Source organism: Rhamphochromis sp. 'chilingali' (assembly GCF_963969265.1).
Source record: "Rhamphochromis sp. 'chilingali' genome assembly, chromosome: 16".
Lineage (NCBI taxonomy): Eukaryota > Metazoa > Chordata > Actinopteri > Cichliformes > Cichlidae > Rhamphochromis > Rhamphochromis sp. 'chilingali'.
This window is the reverse complement of record NC_137943.1, coordinates 26,350,472-26,368,296: the sequence shown is the minus strand read 5'-3', so window position 1 is coordinate 26,368,296 and position 17,825 is coordinate 26,350,472. Positions and strand designations below refer to the sequence as shown.

Genomic DNA, 17,825 nt, shown 5'->3' with positions numbered 1-17,825 from the left:
TCACTTAAATAATTACTTTATTAAACTTCCTGTTATTTAACATAACGAAGATAAAAGTGTCGACTGACTCATACAACACTGAATGATATTTTATAGCAGCGGCAGACACACTTCCTACTCTGGGAACCTTTCACAGGACTCCGCTGGAAAGCCGAGAGACTGCTGCGCTACCGGCGGCCGCTGTATTTGGCGGTCCAGTCTACTCGTCCGGTCACTGGCTGAGAGTTTGAGCTCCTGGAGAGGCTGGTCTTCGCTGGAGTGCTGGTGATGAATCCAAAGACCTGAGAATTCAGTTTCCTGCTTTTCCATCCTTCATACTCTGAAATCAACACAAAAAACACAAGATAATGTCAAATAGCTTACACCGTTTTTTATTCACAGTGTGTGCCGCTCTTTTTGTCTTACCTTCATTTGAGGGTGCCAGCTTGTTTAAGGTTTTGCTTTTCAATGGTTTGGTTTGCGGCTCCACTCTCAGATCAGCAGCAGACGACAGATCGACTGAAAGATTCGAAAAAAAGCTGAGTTTAGAGGACGGATACGCCGCCTTTTCCACTGATGCGTCAGTGCCTTATAATAAAATTCCAAATTTCTTCACGTTTAGGAAGATAACCTCTGGTTGAGAAACAATTTACACAACAGGCATGACTGTATTGCATATTATTGTGCAAAAGTCTTGAGCCACCCTTCATTCCTTTATATTTGGCTCGGAAAATATGAACTAAGTGCAACGATTTAATGGAACGTGCAGATGTAAAGGCAACAGCAATTACAGCAAAAACAAAAACTGGTTAGTGAAAAATTAGATTTTATGCATGTCAAACTGTGTTATCATTTTTTGTAGACTCAACTAAAGAAGTGTGTTTTTGCAACAGGCCGCTAGCAACAAAGCACCTGAAAATGCTCAGCTGTCTGTTATGTGTAGATGCAACATTGGTTCAAGCAGCCAGTGACCAAAGCAAAACTATGAGAGACCTTCATGCCTGGAGAAGTATTGCTCAAGACCACTTTAAAAATTACAAGAAAGTCTGGCTCCTTGGTAGCAATGTATAAAGAAAAGAGTGGTGACTCAACACTTGCACAGTACTGTACATGCCTGTGAGCCGGATGCAATAAATTCCCCTTCACAGTTGAGTAAAAACACTTAAACTTGCAGTTGAATTAATCAAAACAAGTGTAATGACTACAAATGTTTTGACCAAGAATAACTGACGCTAACTGAAAATGAAAGTTCACATCCTTGGTTGTCAGCATTGCCTGCCCGCCCACCTGGCAGGCTGATGACAGTACCCCATCAGCCTTGTTTGGCCGAGGGGTAAAAACCAATTGTTGACCAAGAACAACTGATGTTAACTTTAAATGAAAACTAAAATTTAAAACTAAAAAAATATAACTCTGCTCATGGCTGTTTCTAAATCTAGGGGGTACTAAGCTAAAGTTTGGTTAAGGAGGGAATTAATGGCATTTTTAAAGGTGTTTGTGCCTCAGAACATGAAGGATCTGAAGAAAGAAGCCATGGAGTTAGAAAAGCTTCTCAACCATTGGGACATTTTTAGTACCGTGTGATTCGTGCCAGTAGATGCTCAACTAATAAAAACTGCAGAAACAGAGAAGAGTAATGAAAGGCTCTCACCAGCAGAGGCGTCTCCTATGGGTGCCAGTATAACCCTCTGTCGGGCTGCTCCTGTTTCGTTTTTTTGTAAAGGTGTCATGAACGTCTTGGTGTTGGAGCTGCTCACAAAGGAATCTGAAGAAGAAACCCCATCACAAGTTACAGTTAACCTCTTTAAGGCATTAGAAAAAATACAATTGAAGCCCTAACACACTTTTAAGCGATACCTTTCAAAAGATCAAGATCCTCTGAGGTCTTTTCTTTTAGAGGCGTCTTATCTGGTATTTTAGGAAGACCAACATCTAAAACCACGTGAGAGGAAACCAAAAGTAAGAGTAAGCAGAGGAGAAAGAGTCTTAACGCAAGCTGAAGAAGTCTTAGGTGGACGTATAATTAAGCTCATTGCTTAACAAATTTGCATCACATAAACTTTCACTTGACCTTTATTGACCTGGGAGCACCAGGTTGGGCTGGGTTGAGTTTGATCAAATCAGATTAGAAAATTTAGGCCTGCGATTGAAATCAAAGCATCCCCTAAAAGCATTAAACATTTGATTAAACTGTGAGTATATTCAACAGTACAGAGAAGGGCAGGCAGGGAAATGTGTGTCTTTCAACGGTGTAATTGTAGCTGAGATATAATGTACGAATTGTGAACATTCTCAAAACTGTATTGTACATAGGTTATACTTTTTTATTGTGTGAACTTTATTTTTGTGGAACTAAGGTTCCGTGTGTTATTGTTGAAGTGGGACATTAATCAGTGTAACGCCACCTGCGGCCACATTGCGGGTGTGGGGTTTCCTAGCCAGAGCTGTACGGACTCCACACTGGTGAGGCACGCTTTCTGTAGCTCTTCTCCCTGTACTAAATTATCCATATAAATTCGGTGTATTTGTCTTTGTTAAGTATTGGCTCCTAGGGTTAAAAGCTCTCAAAGTGTTTTCAATCGCTTTGAGTGAGAAAAATGATATTTGGAACTGCGCTTTATCTGTTGTATCATCCGTTTGTGTGGAACTGACTTGTGTTAAACAGGGTGAGGAGAAGCCTGCTGCCGCTGTGTGACACTGATTTTGCTGCTGCACTCTGTTTTATAGGTATGTGTAAATGTGTAGTTTTTGTTTTATGTGTATAATGAGCTCATGTCCCGAGGCTGTGCTCTGAGCAGTATCTTCAGCCATGTTGGGAAGAGTTAAAAAGTTGTTTGAATATGTATTATGCAATTGACCTATTTTAATGGGAATTTGAATGTTATACGTTATTGTTAGTGATTCCATAATTGTCTCTGTTTTACCCCACTGTAATATTTGATTTTGAAGTGGCGGTTGTGAAAATTATTATTTTGATAAGTTGTATTTTCTTTTATATGATGCAAGCAGAGCTGTACGGACTCCACACTGGGTGAGGAGAAGCCTGCTGCCGCTGTGTGACACTGATTTTGCTGCTGCACTCTGTTTTATAGGAATAAACCCTGTTTCCAGCCAGTCCGTGTCTGTTGTCACAACGCAGTCGTCCAATTCACATCTGCTACATAAAAGTGGTGCCGTGACCCGGATGCATCTGATCAGCCGCTGCCGATCGCTGAGGTTGAGCTGAACACTTCCGACACCTGTAATATAAGTAAAATTATTCTGTGGGTCAGCAAAAAATTTCCAGTGTTCTGTTAGTAGGCATTTCTCCCAGTTACACCTGTTAGAGTCTAACTGAGCCGTGTTTACTTGTGTTGTATTTTTCTGAGTGATAGGTATTTTTGTATTCCTTTTGTTTCTGATCCCCTTTGTAGTTATTGCTAACCTCCTGTAAGCAACATGGCTGGTAGGGGCCAAGACTCCTTTAACCTTTTCACGCCAGTTGCTGGGAGAGGTTGGAGACTGTCTGGGGCAGATGAAGTGAGAGACAGGTCTATAATGTCGCGTGATGAGCCAGCAGAGTCAGATGACATTATTCGAAATAAAGCTCATGAGCGCCAGTCCTCAACCCCTGCTTTGAGCGACGACAGCACACACAAAGAGCTACGTGAGCTCATTGGTGAATTGGGAACCCAGATAGGTGAATCAATCGCTAGCCGGCTACTATCCAGTCAAGTCCCACTTGGTCCAAACCAGACAGCTCCAGCCGAGTCCCCCAAAGTTAAGAGCCCTGACACCACTCTCGACCTCTCCAAAGTGAACTTAGTGGTCCGACAAGATATCAAAGACCCACCTATGTACAGAGGTGATGATGCGGATAAGTACTCTGTTCATGAGTGGATAGACATGATGGAAGTGTACTTAGAGAAGAGAGGGTTGTCTAGAGCTGTGCAGGTGGATGAAGTCTTAAACCACCTCCTCGGCAGAGCTAAAAACATTGTTAAGGTGGGTTTGAAAAGTAACTCATGTTCTGGTGTAGTGACCAACCCTGAGACCATCTATGCCATACTCAGGCGTTATTTTAGTGATAGTCCTGGCTCCTGTCAACCACTGGCTGACTTCTATGCCACCCAAGCAGTTGCAAAAGAGACCCCAGTAGACTATTGGGTGAGGCTTAATATCGCTGCTGAGGCAGCTGACAAGCATTTACAGCGTCAGGGAGGCAAAATGGAGAACATGGAGGCAGAGATAGCCATGATGTTTATCAGAAATTGTCCTGATCCCAGCCTCGCCTGTGTTTTCAAATGTAAGCCCATCAGTAAATGGACAGTAATGGAGGTTCAGGAAGCCATTGATGAACACCAAAGAGAGTGTCATGCAAAAAAGAGGAGCCTGGGCTCTGCCAGACCCCATCCCCTCCTCGTGGCCACTGCCACAACCACAAGCGAGTCGCCTGAGTTTGAACTGAACCATGCCCAAGTAGGTACAGTAAAATGTTCCCAGGACAGCCCGGGTAAGGCTGCTGGAGCTGCCGCTTCAGACCCAAGTGCTCTAGACCGCGTGCTCAGTATGCTGGAGAGGGTGTTAGAGCGCTCCAACCAGCCTGTCCACCCCGTAATTAGACCACAGCCTCTAGCCTCAGCCAGGTTCCCTTCGTGCCAGGTTTGTGGCAATAGCTCACATTCCACGCGCACTCACTGCATGAGAGAGAGGAGATGTCTAGGTTGCCTGGAGGTTGGGCATCAGAGGAAAGACTGCCCCAGAGGAGCTGAGCCCATTACCCAGCAAAATAATCCCCAGGGAAACTAGGGTGCTTGCACTTGAGAGGGGACAGTGTGAGCGAAGAGTGTGAAACCCTCAATCCCAGTGATGACATACAGACTGTATACAAAGAAAGCCTGAAGTGTGCCCCACCTGGTACTGTTGTACTTTCCCAGAATATAGTAAGACTTGATGAGGCAGACAGCCTATTTTACACGAATGCATTGGTGAATGACAAAGTCTCTTTGCAGGCCCTTCTTGATACAGGTTCCATGGCGTGTACCTTGAGCGAAGAGGCGGAGCGAGAGTTAAAGAGCGCTGGGGTCGCATTGGAATTAAGCGACACTCGTACCGACATTGTGCTAGTGGGCTGTGGTGGAGTTCAGGTTAAACCCAAGAGTATATGCGAGTTGAAAATGGAAGTGTATGATTGTACGTTCAGAGTGCCTGCCCTAGTGGTCCCCGGTCAGAAAGATCAGTTGATTTTAGGGACAAATGTTATCAAACACCTCCTCAGACACTTCAGGCTGTCCCCCCATTTCTGGCAAGTCCTGAGCAAACCCGAATCAGCAGAAGCGCCTGAAATAGTGCAGTTTCTGAATATGCTGTCTGGCATTAACCGGTGGAGGGGTGACAAAATGCCAGATGTCATTGGCACTGTCAAACTAGCTCAGGCAGTGACTCTACTCCCCAAGCAAGAGCACCTTGTATGGGGCAGACTGCCAGCGTCATCACCCCTTTCCGAGGGCAGCGCCATTCTGGTTGAACCACCAAAATCGCAAACTCATAAAAAAGGTGTCATTGTCTGTAGAACTGTGGTTTCTATGAGTGGCGATAGGTGGGTCCCTGTTCGAATCCTGAACACATGTGATAAGCCTATCACATTGAGACGAAACGCTAAGGTAGCAGATGCTTCCGCTTGTGTAGCTGTTGAAGATCTCGAAGTGGCTTCTGACCAAAACCCAAGTGAGACCCTTAGGGTCCAGAGCCAGACAGTGTGTAGTGACGCACAGAGTAGCCCTCCCTCCTGCCCTAGCCTGCGTGACAGCTTGCAGAAGATGGGGTTGGAGGACCTAGACCTCGACTCTTGTGAAGTCTCAGACCACTGGAAGGCTCAGGTACTGCAACTGATCCACAGGTATGAGGATGTCTTTTCCAAGGGTAAGCTGGACTGTGGACTGGCAAAGGATTTTGTCCATCGCATCCATTTGTCTGACGACAGGCCGTTCAGACTTCCTTATCGGCGCGTCCCTCCAGGGCAGTACCACAAGTTGCGGCAGGTGCTCACAGAGATGGAGGAGCGAGAGCTGATCCGCAAATCCAACAGTGAGTGGGCGTCCCCACTGGTACTGGTGTGGAAGAAGAATGGAGATCTCAGAATATGCGTGGACTACCGCTGGTTGAACGCACGCACAGTCAAGGATGCCCATCCCTTGCCCCACCAGTCAGACTGTCTGGCAGCCCTGGGAGGTAACGCAATTTTCAGTGCCATGGATCTCACCTCTGGCTTCTACAATATTGAGATGGCAGAGGAGGACAAAAAGCTAACGGCCTTCACAACACCAATGGGGCTCTACGAGTTTAACAGACTCCCCCAAGGCCTGTGCAACAGCCCGGCGAGCTTCATGCGTCTCATGATGGGCATATTTGGCGACCAGAATTTCCTAACCCTGCTGTGCTACCTCGACGACCTGCTTGTTTATGCACCCGATGAAGCAGAGGCTCTCAGGAGGTTGGAGATTGTGTTTAGCAGACTACGTGCCCATGGACTGAAGCTGGCCCCCAAAAAATGTCATCTGCTCCGGAGGAGTGTGAGATTTCTGGGCCATGTTGTGACTGAAGGCGGGGTTTCGACCGATCCTGACAAGGTTAAGGCGGTCACCGCTATCTCAGAGGCTGATCTCATGATGGAGGACGGGGTTACGCCATCCCAGAAGAAGATAAAGTCATTTCTGGGTATGGTAATGTACTACCAGCACTTCATACAGGACTGTTCTAAGATTGCCAGACCCCTTTTTACCCTGACTGCCGCTCCCAAAGGAAAGAAAGTAAACGCTCGAGGTGCTGCTTCTTTCCGGAGGCTCAGCCCAAGTGATTGGAAGAAGGAGCATGTTGACTCGTTTGAACGCTTGAAGGCTGCACTCCTCGACTCCGTTGTGCTTGCTCACCCTGATTTCAACAAACCGTTTATCTTGTCGACAGATGCTTCACAGGACGGCTTGGGTGCCGTGCTGTCACAAGTCCAAGAGGGCGAGAGTAAAGCACGTCCCGTTGCATTTGCCAGCAAGGCCCTCGCCCGTGCACAGAGAAACTACCCCGCCCATCGCCTTGAGTTTCTGGCGCTAAAGTGGTCTGTCTGTGACAAATTCAGCCACTGGTTGAAGGGGCATAGCTTTACCGTCTGGACAGACAATAACCCCCTAACATATATTCTCACGAAGCCCAAGCTTGATGCATGTGAACAGAGGTGGGTGTCAAAGCTGTCCCCCTACGACTTCAGCATCAAGTACATTCCTGGCAGTAAAAATGTCGTTGCAGATGCACTGAGCAGGCAGCCATTCGTTCACAACCGTGTTAGTCAGAGACTCATGACTGAACCCTATGCAACCCTGTTAGAGGAGTCGCAACAGGTCAAAGAAATCTCGGTTCAGGATGCATTCAGGCTCAGTGCCAACCACCAAAGTGTTGAGTGTTTGGCCCCTGCAGAGAGCCTAGGGTGTTGTTCCCTGACTAATGATGAAGTTTCCGCAGTCTTCGCAGGCCACGCTGAGTGGGACCAAGGCTCAAAACAGAGAGCAATCTCCTGGTTGACTCAAGAGCTAGATCGGTTTCCCTCACTAGGCCAGAACACCTTGTCTGCCTTCTCGCTCCAGGAGCTACAGGAGGAGCAGAGAGCAGATGTGACACTGTCTCAAGTCATTCCGTTCGTCGTACGTGGTCGGCGTCCATCACGTAGAGAAAGAGCTCACCTGTCGCACAGAGCGCAAAAGACGATGAAACAGTGGGAAAAGTTGAAAGTGTTGGATGGTATCCTGTACAGAGTGAGTAAAGACCTGCTCACTGGCAAAAAGCGCCATCAGTACGTGACCCCATCCACATTAATCAGTCAAGTCCTGTCAGGTGTCCATGATGATGCTGGCCATCAGGGCCAAAGCAGAACTCTGTACCTAGCCAGGCAGAGATTTTTCTGGATCAACATGGAGCATGACATTCGCGAGCATGTCAAGTGCTGTAAACGTTGTGTTGTCAGCAAAACACTCGAGCCTGAGGGGAGGGCTCCTCTTGAAAGCATTAAAACTACCGGTCCTCTTGAGCTCGTCTGCATAGACTTCTGGTCCGCAGAGGATCACAGGGGCAAGAATGTGGATGTTCTAGTAGTGACTGACCATTTCACCAAGATGGCCCATGCTTTCCAGTGCTCAGATCAGACGGCAAAACAAGTTGCACGCCAGTTGTGGGACAGATATTTCTGTGTCTATGGCTTCCCTCAAAGGATCCATTCAGACCAGGGCGCCAATTTTGAGAGTGAGTTGATCCAAGAGCTGCTGCAAGTGGCCGGGGTGCAGAAGTCAAGAACGACACCTTACCACCCTATGGGTAACGGTCACACCGAAAGGTTTAACAGGACCTTGGGAAATATGATCAGAGCCCTACCTCCGAGGGAGAAGCACAAGTGGCCTCAGATGTTGCAGACATTGACCTTTGTCTACAACTGCACCGCTCATGAGTCCACTGGTTACGCACCGTTCTTCCTAATGTACGGGCGTATCCCCAGGTTACCAGTGGATGTCATGTTTCACAATGTTGCAAGGGACAATGATGTAACAGACTATGACAGTTATGTAAAAAGGATGAGAGATGACCTCAGAGAAGCACTCGCATTGGCCCAGACTAACACCAGAGCTAGTCAGCAGCGTCAAGCAGACCTGTACAACAAAAAGCAGAAAGGTGTTGACATTGAGGAAGGAGATCGTGTCCTTTTGGCAAACAAGGGCGAACGGGGTCGTAGGAAGTTAGCTGATAGGTGGGAGTCGACCATCTACACTGTGATCTCCAAGAACCCCACATGCCACACGTATCGCATCAGGAACGTCAAGAGTGGACAGGAGAAAGTTGTCCATAGGAACTTGCTTTTGCAGGCTAATTTCCTGCCCATAGAGTCCGAGGGCGAACCAGAGATGTCTTTTGCCAGTGAATCAGAACTCGGCCAGGAGCAGAGTCAATCTGATGGAGAATCCCCTGTCGCTGATCCTGAGGACGATTGTACTGAACGCACAGCCCGTTGGGTGGCTCAGATGACGGATGACTGTGTCCCGGCTCCTAGAGGACCCCAAGAGTGTGACAGTATTGGAGACAGTGTCTGTGCGCAGTTGGATGATGAGGAGCATCAGGACAGTGACAGTGCCAGTAGTGAAGTAGCTGCTTACCCTGAAGTAGATGATGACAACAACAGCAGGGCTTGCACTACCCCAGTTGAGGAGGGAACACTACCAAGTATCAGTTACCCTGAAAGTCAGCCAGTCAGCGAGGTTGGGAGCCTCGTGAAACATGGTGGTGTACCCCCAAGTAATGCAGCAGGCCAGATCAGGACGAGAGTGGGTCGAATAGTGAAGCCTGTGAATAGGTTAATCCAGACTATGAAGCAAAGAAACCTACAAACAGGCAATGTAGTGAGCAGCTTTGCCAAGAACTTGTTTCTGTGAGGGCTACTTGTTTTATATGTTGGGTGATTTTCATGTCAGATGTTAACACCTATTTTGAGATTGTCTTCAGCTCAGAGTACTATTCATCATATAGTAGCTGTTACCGTGTTGTTTGTTCAGGATAGTGTATAAGGCACTTTCTCTTGCGAGTAAACATTAGGGGGTCTGGCCAACTTTCTTCTGTTTACTTTCCCCATGAGTTGGGAAACATATTTGTTGCACGTATCACCGGGTAGTGAATTTCCAGATCACTGACAGTTACGAATTGTTATATGTGACGCTCAGTTGCTCACCCTTACCTAACGGGTTTTGAGAAGTTCAGGGGGGAGTATGTAGCTGAGATATAATGTACGAATTGTGAACATTCTCAAAACTGTATTGTACATAGGTTATACTTTTTTATTGTGTGAACTTTATTTTTGTGGAACTAAGGTTCCGTGTGTTATTGTTGAAGTGGGACATTAATCAGTGTAACGCCACCTGCGGCCACATTGCGGGTGTGGGGTTTCCTAGCCAGAGCTGTACGGACTCCACACTGGTGAGGCACGCTTTCTGTAGCTCTTCTCCCTGTACTAAATTATCCATATAAATTCGGTGTATTTGTCTTTGTTAAGTATTGGCTCCTAGGGTTAAAAGCTCTCAAAGTGTTTTCAATCGCTTTGAGTGAGAAAAATGATATTTGGAACTGCGCTTTATCTGTTGTATCATCCGTTTGTGTGGAACTGACTTGTGTTAAACAGGGTGAGGAGAAGCCTGCTGCCGCTGTGTGACACTGATTTTGCTGCTGCACTCTGTTTTATAGGTATGTGTAAATGTGTAGTTTTTGTTTTATGTGTATAATGAGCTCATGTCCCGAGGCTGTGCTCTGAGCAGTATCTTCAGCCATGTTGGGAAGAGTTAAAAAGTTGTTTGAATATGTATTATGCAATTGACCTATTTTAATGGGAATTTGAATGTTATACGTTATTGTTAGTGATTCCATAATTGTCTCTGTTTTACCCCACTGTAATATTTGATTTTGAAGTGGCGGTTGTGAAAATTATTATTTTGATAAGTTGTATTTTCTTTTATATGATGCAAGCAGAGCTGTACGGACTCCACACTGGGTGAGGAGAAGCCTGCTGCCGCTGTGTGACACTGATTTTGCTGCTGCACTCTGTTTTATAGGAATAAACCCTGTTTCCAGCCAGTCCGTGTCTGTTGTCACAACGCAGTCGTCCAATTCACATCTGCTACATAATGATAAAACTTCTAATATGCATCCATGAAGTTGTCTTGCCTCTCCTGAGAGGGATCTCCAGGCCGTGTCCTCTGGATAAACACGAGGACACTCCCAGCTTTCTGCTGGACACTTGGCCTCTTACTGAGGAGGTGCTTTTTGGATTTATGCCTGAAACAACAATGAAACAAACCCAGCTCAGGGTGAAATTTTGTACATTTGTACAGTCTGCACATTAAGAAACCAGACACCTTAACGTAATAGCAAGCTGCAATCAGGCCAAGCTAAGGTTTATTTTGTGACATATTTCCTGTGTCCTTTTATAAGTTTTGTTGTTTTCTTTCTAATATTGTAGGCTCCTTGTAGTACAATATAAAGTTCCTGTTGTCATGAATTGGTGATATATATATAAAACTGAACGGAATTGAATATATATTTTAACTTTATTGTTTAATGAAATTTAGGGCAGGTGGGATTTTTGTTTTTGGATTATGTTCACCTACCTTTGGTTCTTTTCATTGTGGCGTTTATGTGTAAACATGGTTAATTATTATTGCTATTATTATTACTATGTTTTCCTCACCAGGCATATATCTGGACTGGTGGAGGTAGTGCTGCTTGGCTGACATGGTGTTGGAGTCATCTCGGCTCAGTCCGTTGTTGCTTGGCAGTTTTGATCCTCTGTTGTTCTTTGACTCTGAAAATCTGCATTATAACGTTATTTTTTAACGTTTCCTGAAACTCTGATGACGACATTTCACCTGATGATGAGGGTCTCTCACCGACAGCTGTTCCTCAGAGAAGTGATGGTGGGTTTTTTGGAGATGGAAACGCCGGTGTCTTTATCGTCACTGTCGTCCCAACTGTCCACCGACCTGAAAGATGTTTGGCCCCACCGCCGTCGTGCAGGCCGGGCATGTCTATTCTCGGCTCCTCGCTGATTTAACGCGAGGCAAATGTTAAACGAGAAATGAGTATTAAATTATTATTTTTGTTATTCTTTATATTTAAATAAAGCTGTATCCAGTGTGGAAGCGTAAATAAAGAAGATAAAAGTTTAGCTCCCTCAAAAATCCAAGCCTTATACTAATCATCCTGCCATGATTGGGTTCACTGTTTAATGCTGCAAGCCTTCACCTCAGTGATGTTTACAGGCTGACAGTGCTCTGGTGGTCTTCTTTTCACCAGACTGAGAGGCTCCTGCTGCCCCTCTGTCAGTGTGCTGGGACACACTGGTTGAAGTGTGCTCTTCTCTATATCCTCCTGAGGAAGAGGAATCTGCTGGATAGGCTGATGGAGAGACTGGCTGCAGGTCTGAGGCTCAGCGTGGGTCGTGACAAGCTCGCAGGGGTCCAGATGAGGCTTACAGAGGGACAGAGGCTTCAGATCTGCAGCTGTCTCAGAAATCTTCTTCTGGGCCTGCTGTTCTGAGTGCTTTAGTGGGGCACCAAGTGTCTGTCCTACATAGAAGTATGGATACCTCAAAGCCTGGAAAACAGTCAATGGAAAAAAGTACAACATCAGAAATTGCTACTAAAAATTGTATTTTATAAAGATTTTTACTAACTGAACTGCTTTCTTTTGTAAATTGTTATGTTATTAAATATTCTGTTTTGTTACATCCCAATTTATTTTTCTCAAGTTACTTGTGGCATGGGTGTGGTCTCTGGCAGGCTGCAGAGGAAGGGTGACGCAGCGAGCTCCCGGGGCGGCGCAGGGGCGGGGTGAACAGGTGTGCTGGGATGTGAATGTGATTGTGACTCTTTATATGTTCACAGTGACAGTTGGAGAGCGGACGTGACAGCGGAGCGGGAGTGTCTGTGTCCCATTGTAAAACCACAGTAAAACCGAATGTCAAAATAAAGAAGTGCTATCACCACGTCCGTGTCTTGTACGTGTGTAAAGGGTCCAACTTCACACTACTCTATTCTACTCAAGCTGTTTTGTAACAAGTTGTGTTTCATTCTTTGACCCATATAACAGGATTACCTTATTTTTCTATCTATACATACACATCTACCTCTACATATAAGCACATATGTGACGGCCTTTTAAATATATATGAATTCCAAAACTAAAAAAACCTTATTTCCACACAATACTACATATAGGTTCACTGTGTGCTGCTTTTATTGCGCTGTAAAGCCTGTGATTCAGAACACTATAGTTATTAACTGTTTTATCTTACTATTATAGCTAATATTAGCTTCTTAACATTTCAAGGTGCTAAAGTAATTATCCAAAATGTGAAATACATCCAGCTAAAAGCTGAAGTTTCAGGCCTGGTTTGGATATTGTGTAGACTGTTTTCTGAAAGAGCACCTAATTAATTCTTCATATTTTTAGCTTCGATTTCGGCGTCATGCATTGAGTTACGCTGGTGGATGTTCACTCCCTCAGCACATCCAAATGTCAAGTTAAGTATTACATTAACTCTCAAGATAAGCTGATTGATTCCCACTTGGATCATATTTCTAAAATTAGAAGCACTCAAGGTACTCAAAGGTGCTCGGGATAAAAGCATTTGGACGACTCGGGTGACTTTGCAGCTCAACATTAATGAGTCGTCCTCACTTCTGTCTATTTGTTTGTTTTTCAGACAATCTATGCTGGAGTTTATCAGGATCAGAAGTGGGCTTATTATGCTTTCACTTATTTTACCATATATTTAAAAATGTTTTTTGGGGTGACAGCCAGATTTGCCTTAAAAAATACAAAGACACAGTGGATGATAAAACTATACTAACCACTCTAAGGTTTCCATTACTTCCAATCCCACAGCCGACAAAATCCAACACACACACAAAATAAATAATTTAACCTGAGAAACTGATGAACTTAAAAAGAGCTGGTAATTAGCAGAATAAGTTCCCTTTAAATGTACCTGAGAAGCACTCGGTCTTTTCTCAGGGTCCCACTGCAGCATGTCTTTCATCAGCGTGATCGCGTCATCACTGGCGTTGGGAATCAGGGACCTGAGGCTGGTGGGAGCGCACTTCGGGAAGCGGAAGTTCATTGAGGCTGCGAGGTTGAAGCCCTCAGGCCAGTCCAACTGACGGGGGGTATCATTGCAAAAGAGATGCTATTAAAGTTGGTCAGTCATGAATATTTATCACTAATGTGTCTGGTTCCAGTGAGTGCAGGAGGCAAGAAGCTCTACAATCCATAATCTACCAGACTTTATACTAGGGAGCGGCCAGGCTGAATACTGACTCTTTTAAAAACAACCACATCAGATGTTTGTGTTCTCAAATACACCTCCGTCGAGTGATGTGTAGAAAAATTCAGGTCTGTAGGGCATGTGTGAAAACAGCTGTATAGTAACAAAGTAATACAGATGTATTTTGATGGTTCCTCACCTTCTTCAGCGTTCCCAGCACCTGACAGATTTTTAAGATCTCGTCCACCTCGCTGTTTCCTGGGAACAAAGGTGTCAGGGTGTACAGCTCTGCCATGATGCAGCCCACTGCCCAGATGTCGATGGGAGAGCTGTAAGAGTTGGACCTGAGCAGAACCTCAGGGGCCCGGTACCTGAAATAACAGCCCAGGGGAATATATAAAGAGGGCTTTTTAAAAAAATATAAATATAAAATGTGACCCCCTCAAAGAGGATGCTTTGATTACGACCATTTTTATTTTTATATGATAGATCAGAGATGAAGAGTAGATAAGGAAGAGGGGAGCGAGAGTGGGGAGACAGGCAGCAATAATTACTTCAGACCCTTTGGAGTTACTTCATTTTTTTGTATATTCAAGAAAAAAAAAGAAACTCTCACCATCTTGTGGACACATAATCTGTGTAAGGTGGTTGCGAGCGGATTTCTCTTGCTAGGCCAAAATCTGCGATCTTCACGAGCTCCGGGCCCATGCACAGTATGTTCTCCGGCTTCAGATCACGATGGAAATACCCTAAAAAGCCAAGAAGCATTCAAATTAACCCCTGCTGATATTCATCTGTGTAGAGATTTGCATTACTTTCTATATTAGCTTCTACAACTATAACCACGACGTGACGTAACCCCCTAATGAAGCAGGTCACAGATTTTAAACAGAGCTCGCACAAAAAAAGGATACCTTAACCATACAGCGGGAAAATAATAATAATAATGTAAAGAAAAGACAGGAGAAGTCTCTTACCGTGCTTATGCACAAATGCTAAGCCAGATAATACCTGGAACAAAATGTTCCTTATCTCATTTTCTGAAAACATCTGATCTTCTCTGGCAGCAGCAAAGTGGGAAAGGACAAAAGAAAGAAGGGATAAAGAAGAAAGAACAACATGCAAGCTTTTATGACATTAACACCAACAAATAGTAAAAACTGAGCTTTTGTTTGTTTGTTTCTGCTGAATTAAGCTTTGTTACAAGTCACACCTCCTCTTCTCACAGAAGAAGCGAGTCATTTTTGCTTGGACAAAGTCCGGTAATGGCCTACCAACAGTCCAGCATGCATCTACTTACCAGGTTTAATATCATTTCCATAATTCTTATCTTATGTATTCCAAGCCACTACTCACAGCATTTTATTTCTTATTTATTTAGTTGTGCATGAGTTGTTAGGGAGTTATTTTTATTTTACCTTTATTAAAATATCTCTGTGAAGTCACATACGTCTGTGAATAAATGACAGTCCCTGTAATATCTGAAATGTCACGTTTTTGATGACTGACTCAGGGAACGGCTTGTTTCTGTAAAAACCGAGCCCGACACACGATGACTCAAATAAAACCCAAATAATTCTCACATTCACAGCGGTGATTAAAAACACACAGAAATAGCTAGGAGGCTAACGCATCACACATGCTGCGATTTTGCTTTCACAGAAATTCACAATTCTGATTTTCTTACCGTTCTTTCATGAGCTGATAGAGGTTTTCTTTCATATACTCAAAGACAAAGTAGAGGTAGTCATTTTCTCTGATGACTTCCTTCAGTTTCACCACATTGGCATGGTTCAGCTTCTTCAGTGACTATTTGGGAAACACATGTGGGAGCAACCTCAGCTGATTTTCAAAGAGGATCAGTGTGAATTAGACTGCAAAACTACTACAAGTGTAGTTCAAGCTGCTAAATAAGTTATCTAGCTCATAGGCTCAGGTAGCATTTATATAAAGCTAGCTCATTCATGTATGCCAAGTTATACTACAATTAAAAAGGTCATGAGAACAATTTAAAGGTGACATCTAACTCTTTTAGAGAAATAAAATGAACGCTCATTTACAACTTACCTCTACTGTGGATTTTGTAAATAGATTTTATTTAAGCACGTAAATTAGATTCTTACCTTCACTTCTCTTAGGTTTAAGCATTCGTCCCAGGAATAAAACTTCCTCTTCATCCTGTTGGAGTGGAATAAATCAGATTTCTATCTTAAATCAGCTTTGCTTGCTAGGAGAGCATGGAGAAATATTGATCTATCCGCATGATCAACTAATGCTAAGCCCAAATGAATCCAAATCTGTTAAGACTTTGAGACAAATTCTGGATAATTTTCTGTGTTTAAGGGGTGCCTGGCTCTCAGAAAACACCTGTATCTCAACCTCAAACACCTCCATATCAGTTTAATGGTAATTCTATGCTACAGTAAACAAGTCGATGCTCCCCTCTTATCTCTGTCTCACCGTGTCATAGAGAGCAGCAAAACACTCTCAATGACCCAAAACCTTACAGGTATTGCCTTAAAACCCGCTGATGGCACAGACATTTGGAAACTTTAACTGAAAGATCTTGGTGCTCCATCAGCAATCCACCCAGAAGACCAAGGTGATTAGGACAGATTTCAAGAAGAAAAGAGATGACCTGAAATCTGTGACCATAAAAGGCAAGGCTGTGGAAACAGTGCCTTGATTTTCCAGGTCTGCATACACACAGCAAAATACAACAATGCCTCCACTTTCAGAGAAGAAGAACAACAACTACGGGAGGTCTACCAATTGGAAAGTCGGTGGCTCAATTCACCAGCAGTTCCAGTCTAAATGTTTAAGTATCCTTTATGCGTCCATTGAAATGTTTGCAAAGTGCTTTGAGTGCTCAGTTAGAGCAGAAAAGTGCTATATAAGTACCAGTCTATTCACTTAAAACATAACCACTTTGTTGTGGACCAGAGGGCTTTGCAGGGACTGTGGAGGACATGACTGGAGCACAGCTGGAGCTGCCTGCAGCTGAGGACATGTACTTGTCTAGATGTCTGAGCAGGATCTCGAAGACTTAAGGAGACCCAACTTACGCTGCTCAACACCTCTTTGAACTGTTTCCCTCTGGCAGAGGTTACAGGACTTTCCACTCACACACCACAAGGATGAAAAACAGCTTCTGCTAATGCTGACATCTACTACTGCTTGTATTAATTCTTGTATTCCCGTTTATTACACAACTCTATACACTTGTAGCAGCCACTTGGGCTTTAATCAGCTTAACCTTCTGAGACTAAACAACACAGTGAATCCCTGACACGTTTACTGGTGCTCCACGCACTCACCTCTTTATGGCCACCAGCTCACCAGTCTCATTGCTCTTGCCCAGGAGCACACTGCCATACGTGCCGTCCCCGAGCTGCTTGAGTGTGGTGTAGCGGTTAATCATCCACACAGAGCCCTGGCTCTCCTTCAGTGAGGAACCCTGACAATCCCAGACGCTGGTCATTTTGAGCCCATAAACAATCGTCCACAGGTCAACAATTGATAGGCTGATGTGTCCTGCTACTGTGAGGCTGCCCTAAAGCTTTCACTGCAGAAACACAGGCATGAAACATCCATTCATCCTTTATGTTCCTCTCTGCAGACGGGTGATGTAGGGTAAGGCTTACCTTAAGAGGAAGACTGGAAAAGCCCTGCCCACTCAACTCTGCCTCACCTATCCTCCAGCTAAGTCTTTCATGGTGGTAGAGGAAGGGCGAGAGGAAATGGATTAAAGTTTTCATGGGATTAAGAAAGTCTGACACAAAGCAGACTAACAGGGGAAGCCTGCTTCGAGTCTGAGGAGTGTGAAAGTGGGGCACATTTGGTGTAGAATCTTCAAGTAAACAGCAAAATCAAACACCAGTATAATTTAATCTTTTTCAAAAAACTGTTAGCACACAGGCTCATTATGTTTAATTTGGTAGGCTTCCTTAACTTTTTCAGCAAAATGAATTCATGATTTGTTGCTAAAAAACACACTGGAAGGCATCGTAGCCCAACAACAACA

General features: G+C 44.4%; 1 protein-coding gene across 1 annotated transcript; it reads right to left on the bottom strand.

Annotated features, from left to right (window-relative positions):
- Positions 1-131: 131 nt before the first annotated feature.
- Positions 132-17,282, bottom strand: LOC308412370 (serine/threonine-protein kinase MAK-like; the record flags this gene model as incomplete). The annotated part of the gene is made up of 15 exons (XM_080906672.1): positions 132-319; positions 406-498; positions 1,631-1,744; positions 1,837-1,911; positions 10,702-10,812; positions 11,225-11,346; positions 11,424-11,578; positions 11,779-12,129; positions 13,526-13,693; positions 14,001-14,172; positions 14,418-14,550; positions 14,779-14,861; positions 15,489-15,610; positions 15,925-15,979; positions 17,119-17,282. The coding sequence occupies 15 exons, from the start codon at positions 17,280-17,282 to the stop codon at positions 168-170; spliced, it is 2,070 nt and encodes a 689-aa protein (XP_080762798.1). The 3' UTR covers positions 132-167.
- Between the last annotated feature and the right edge of the window lie 543 nt (positions 17,283-17,825).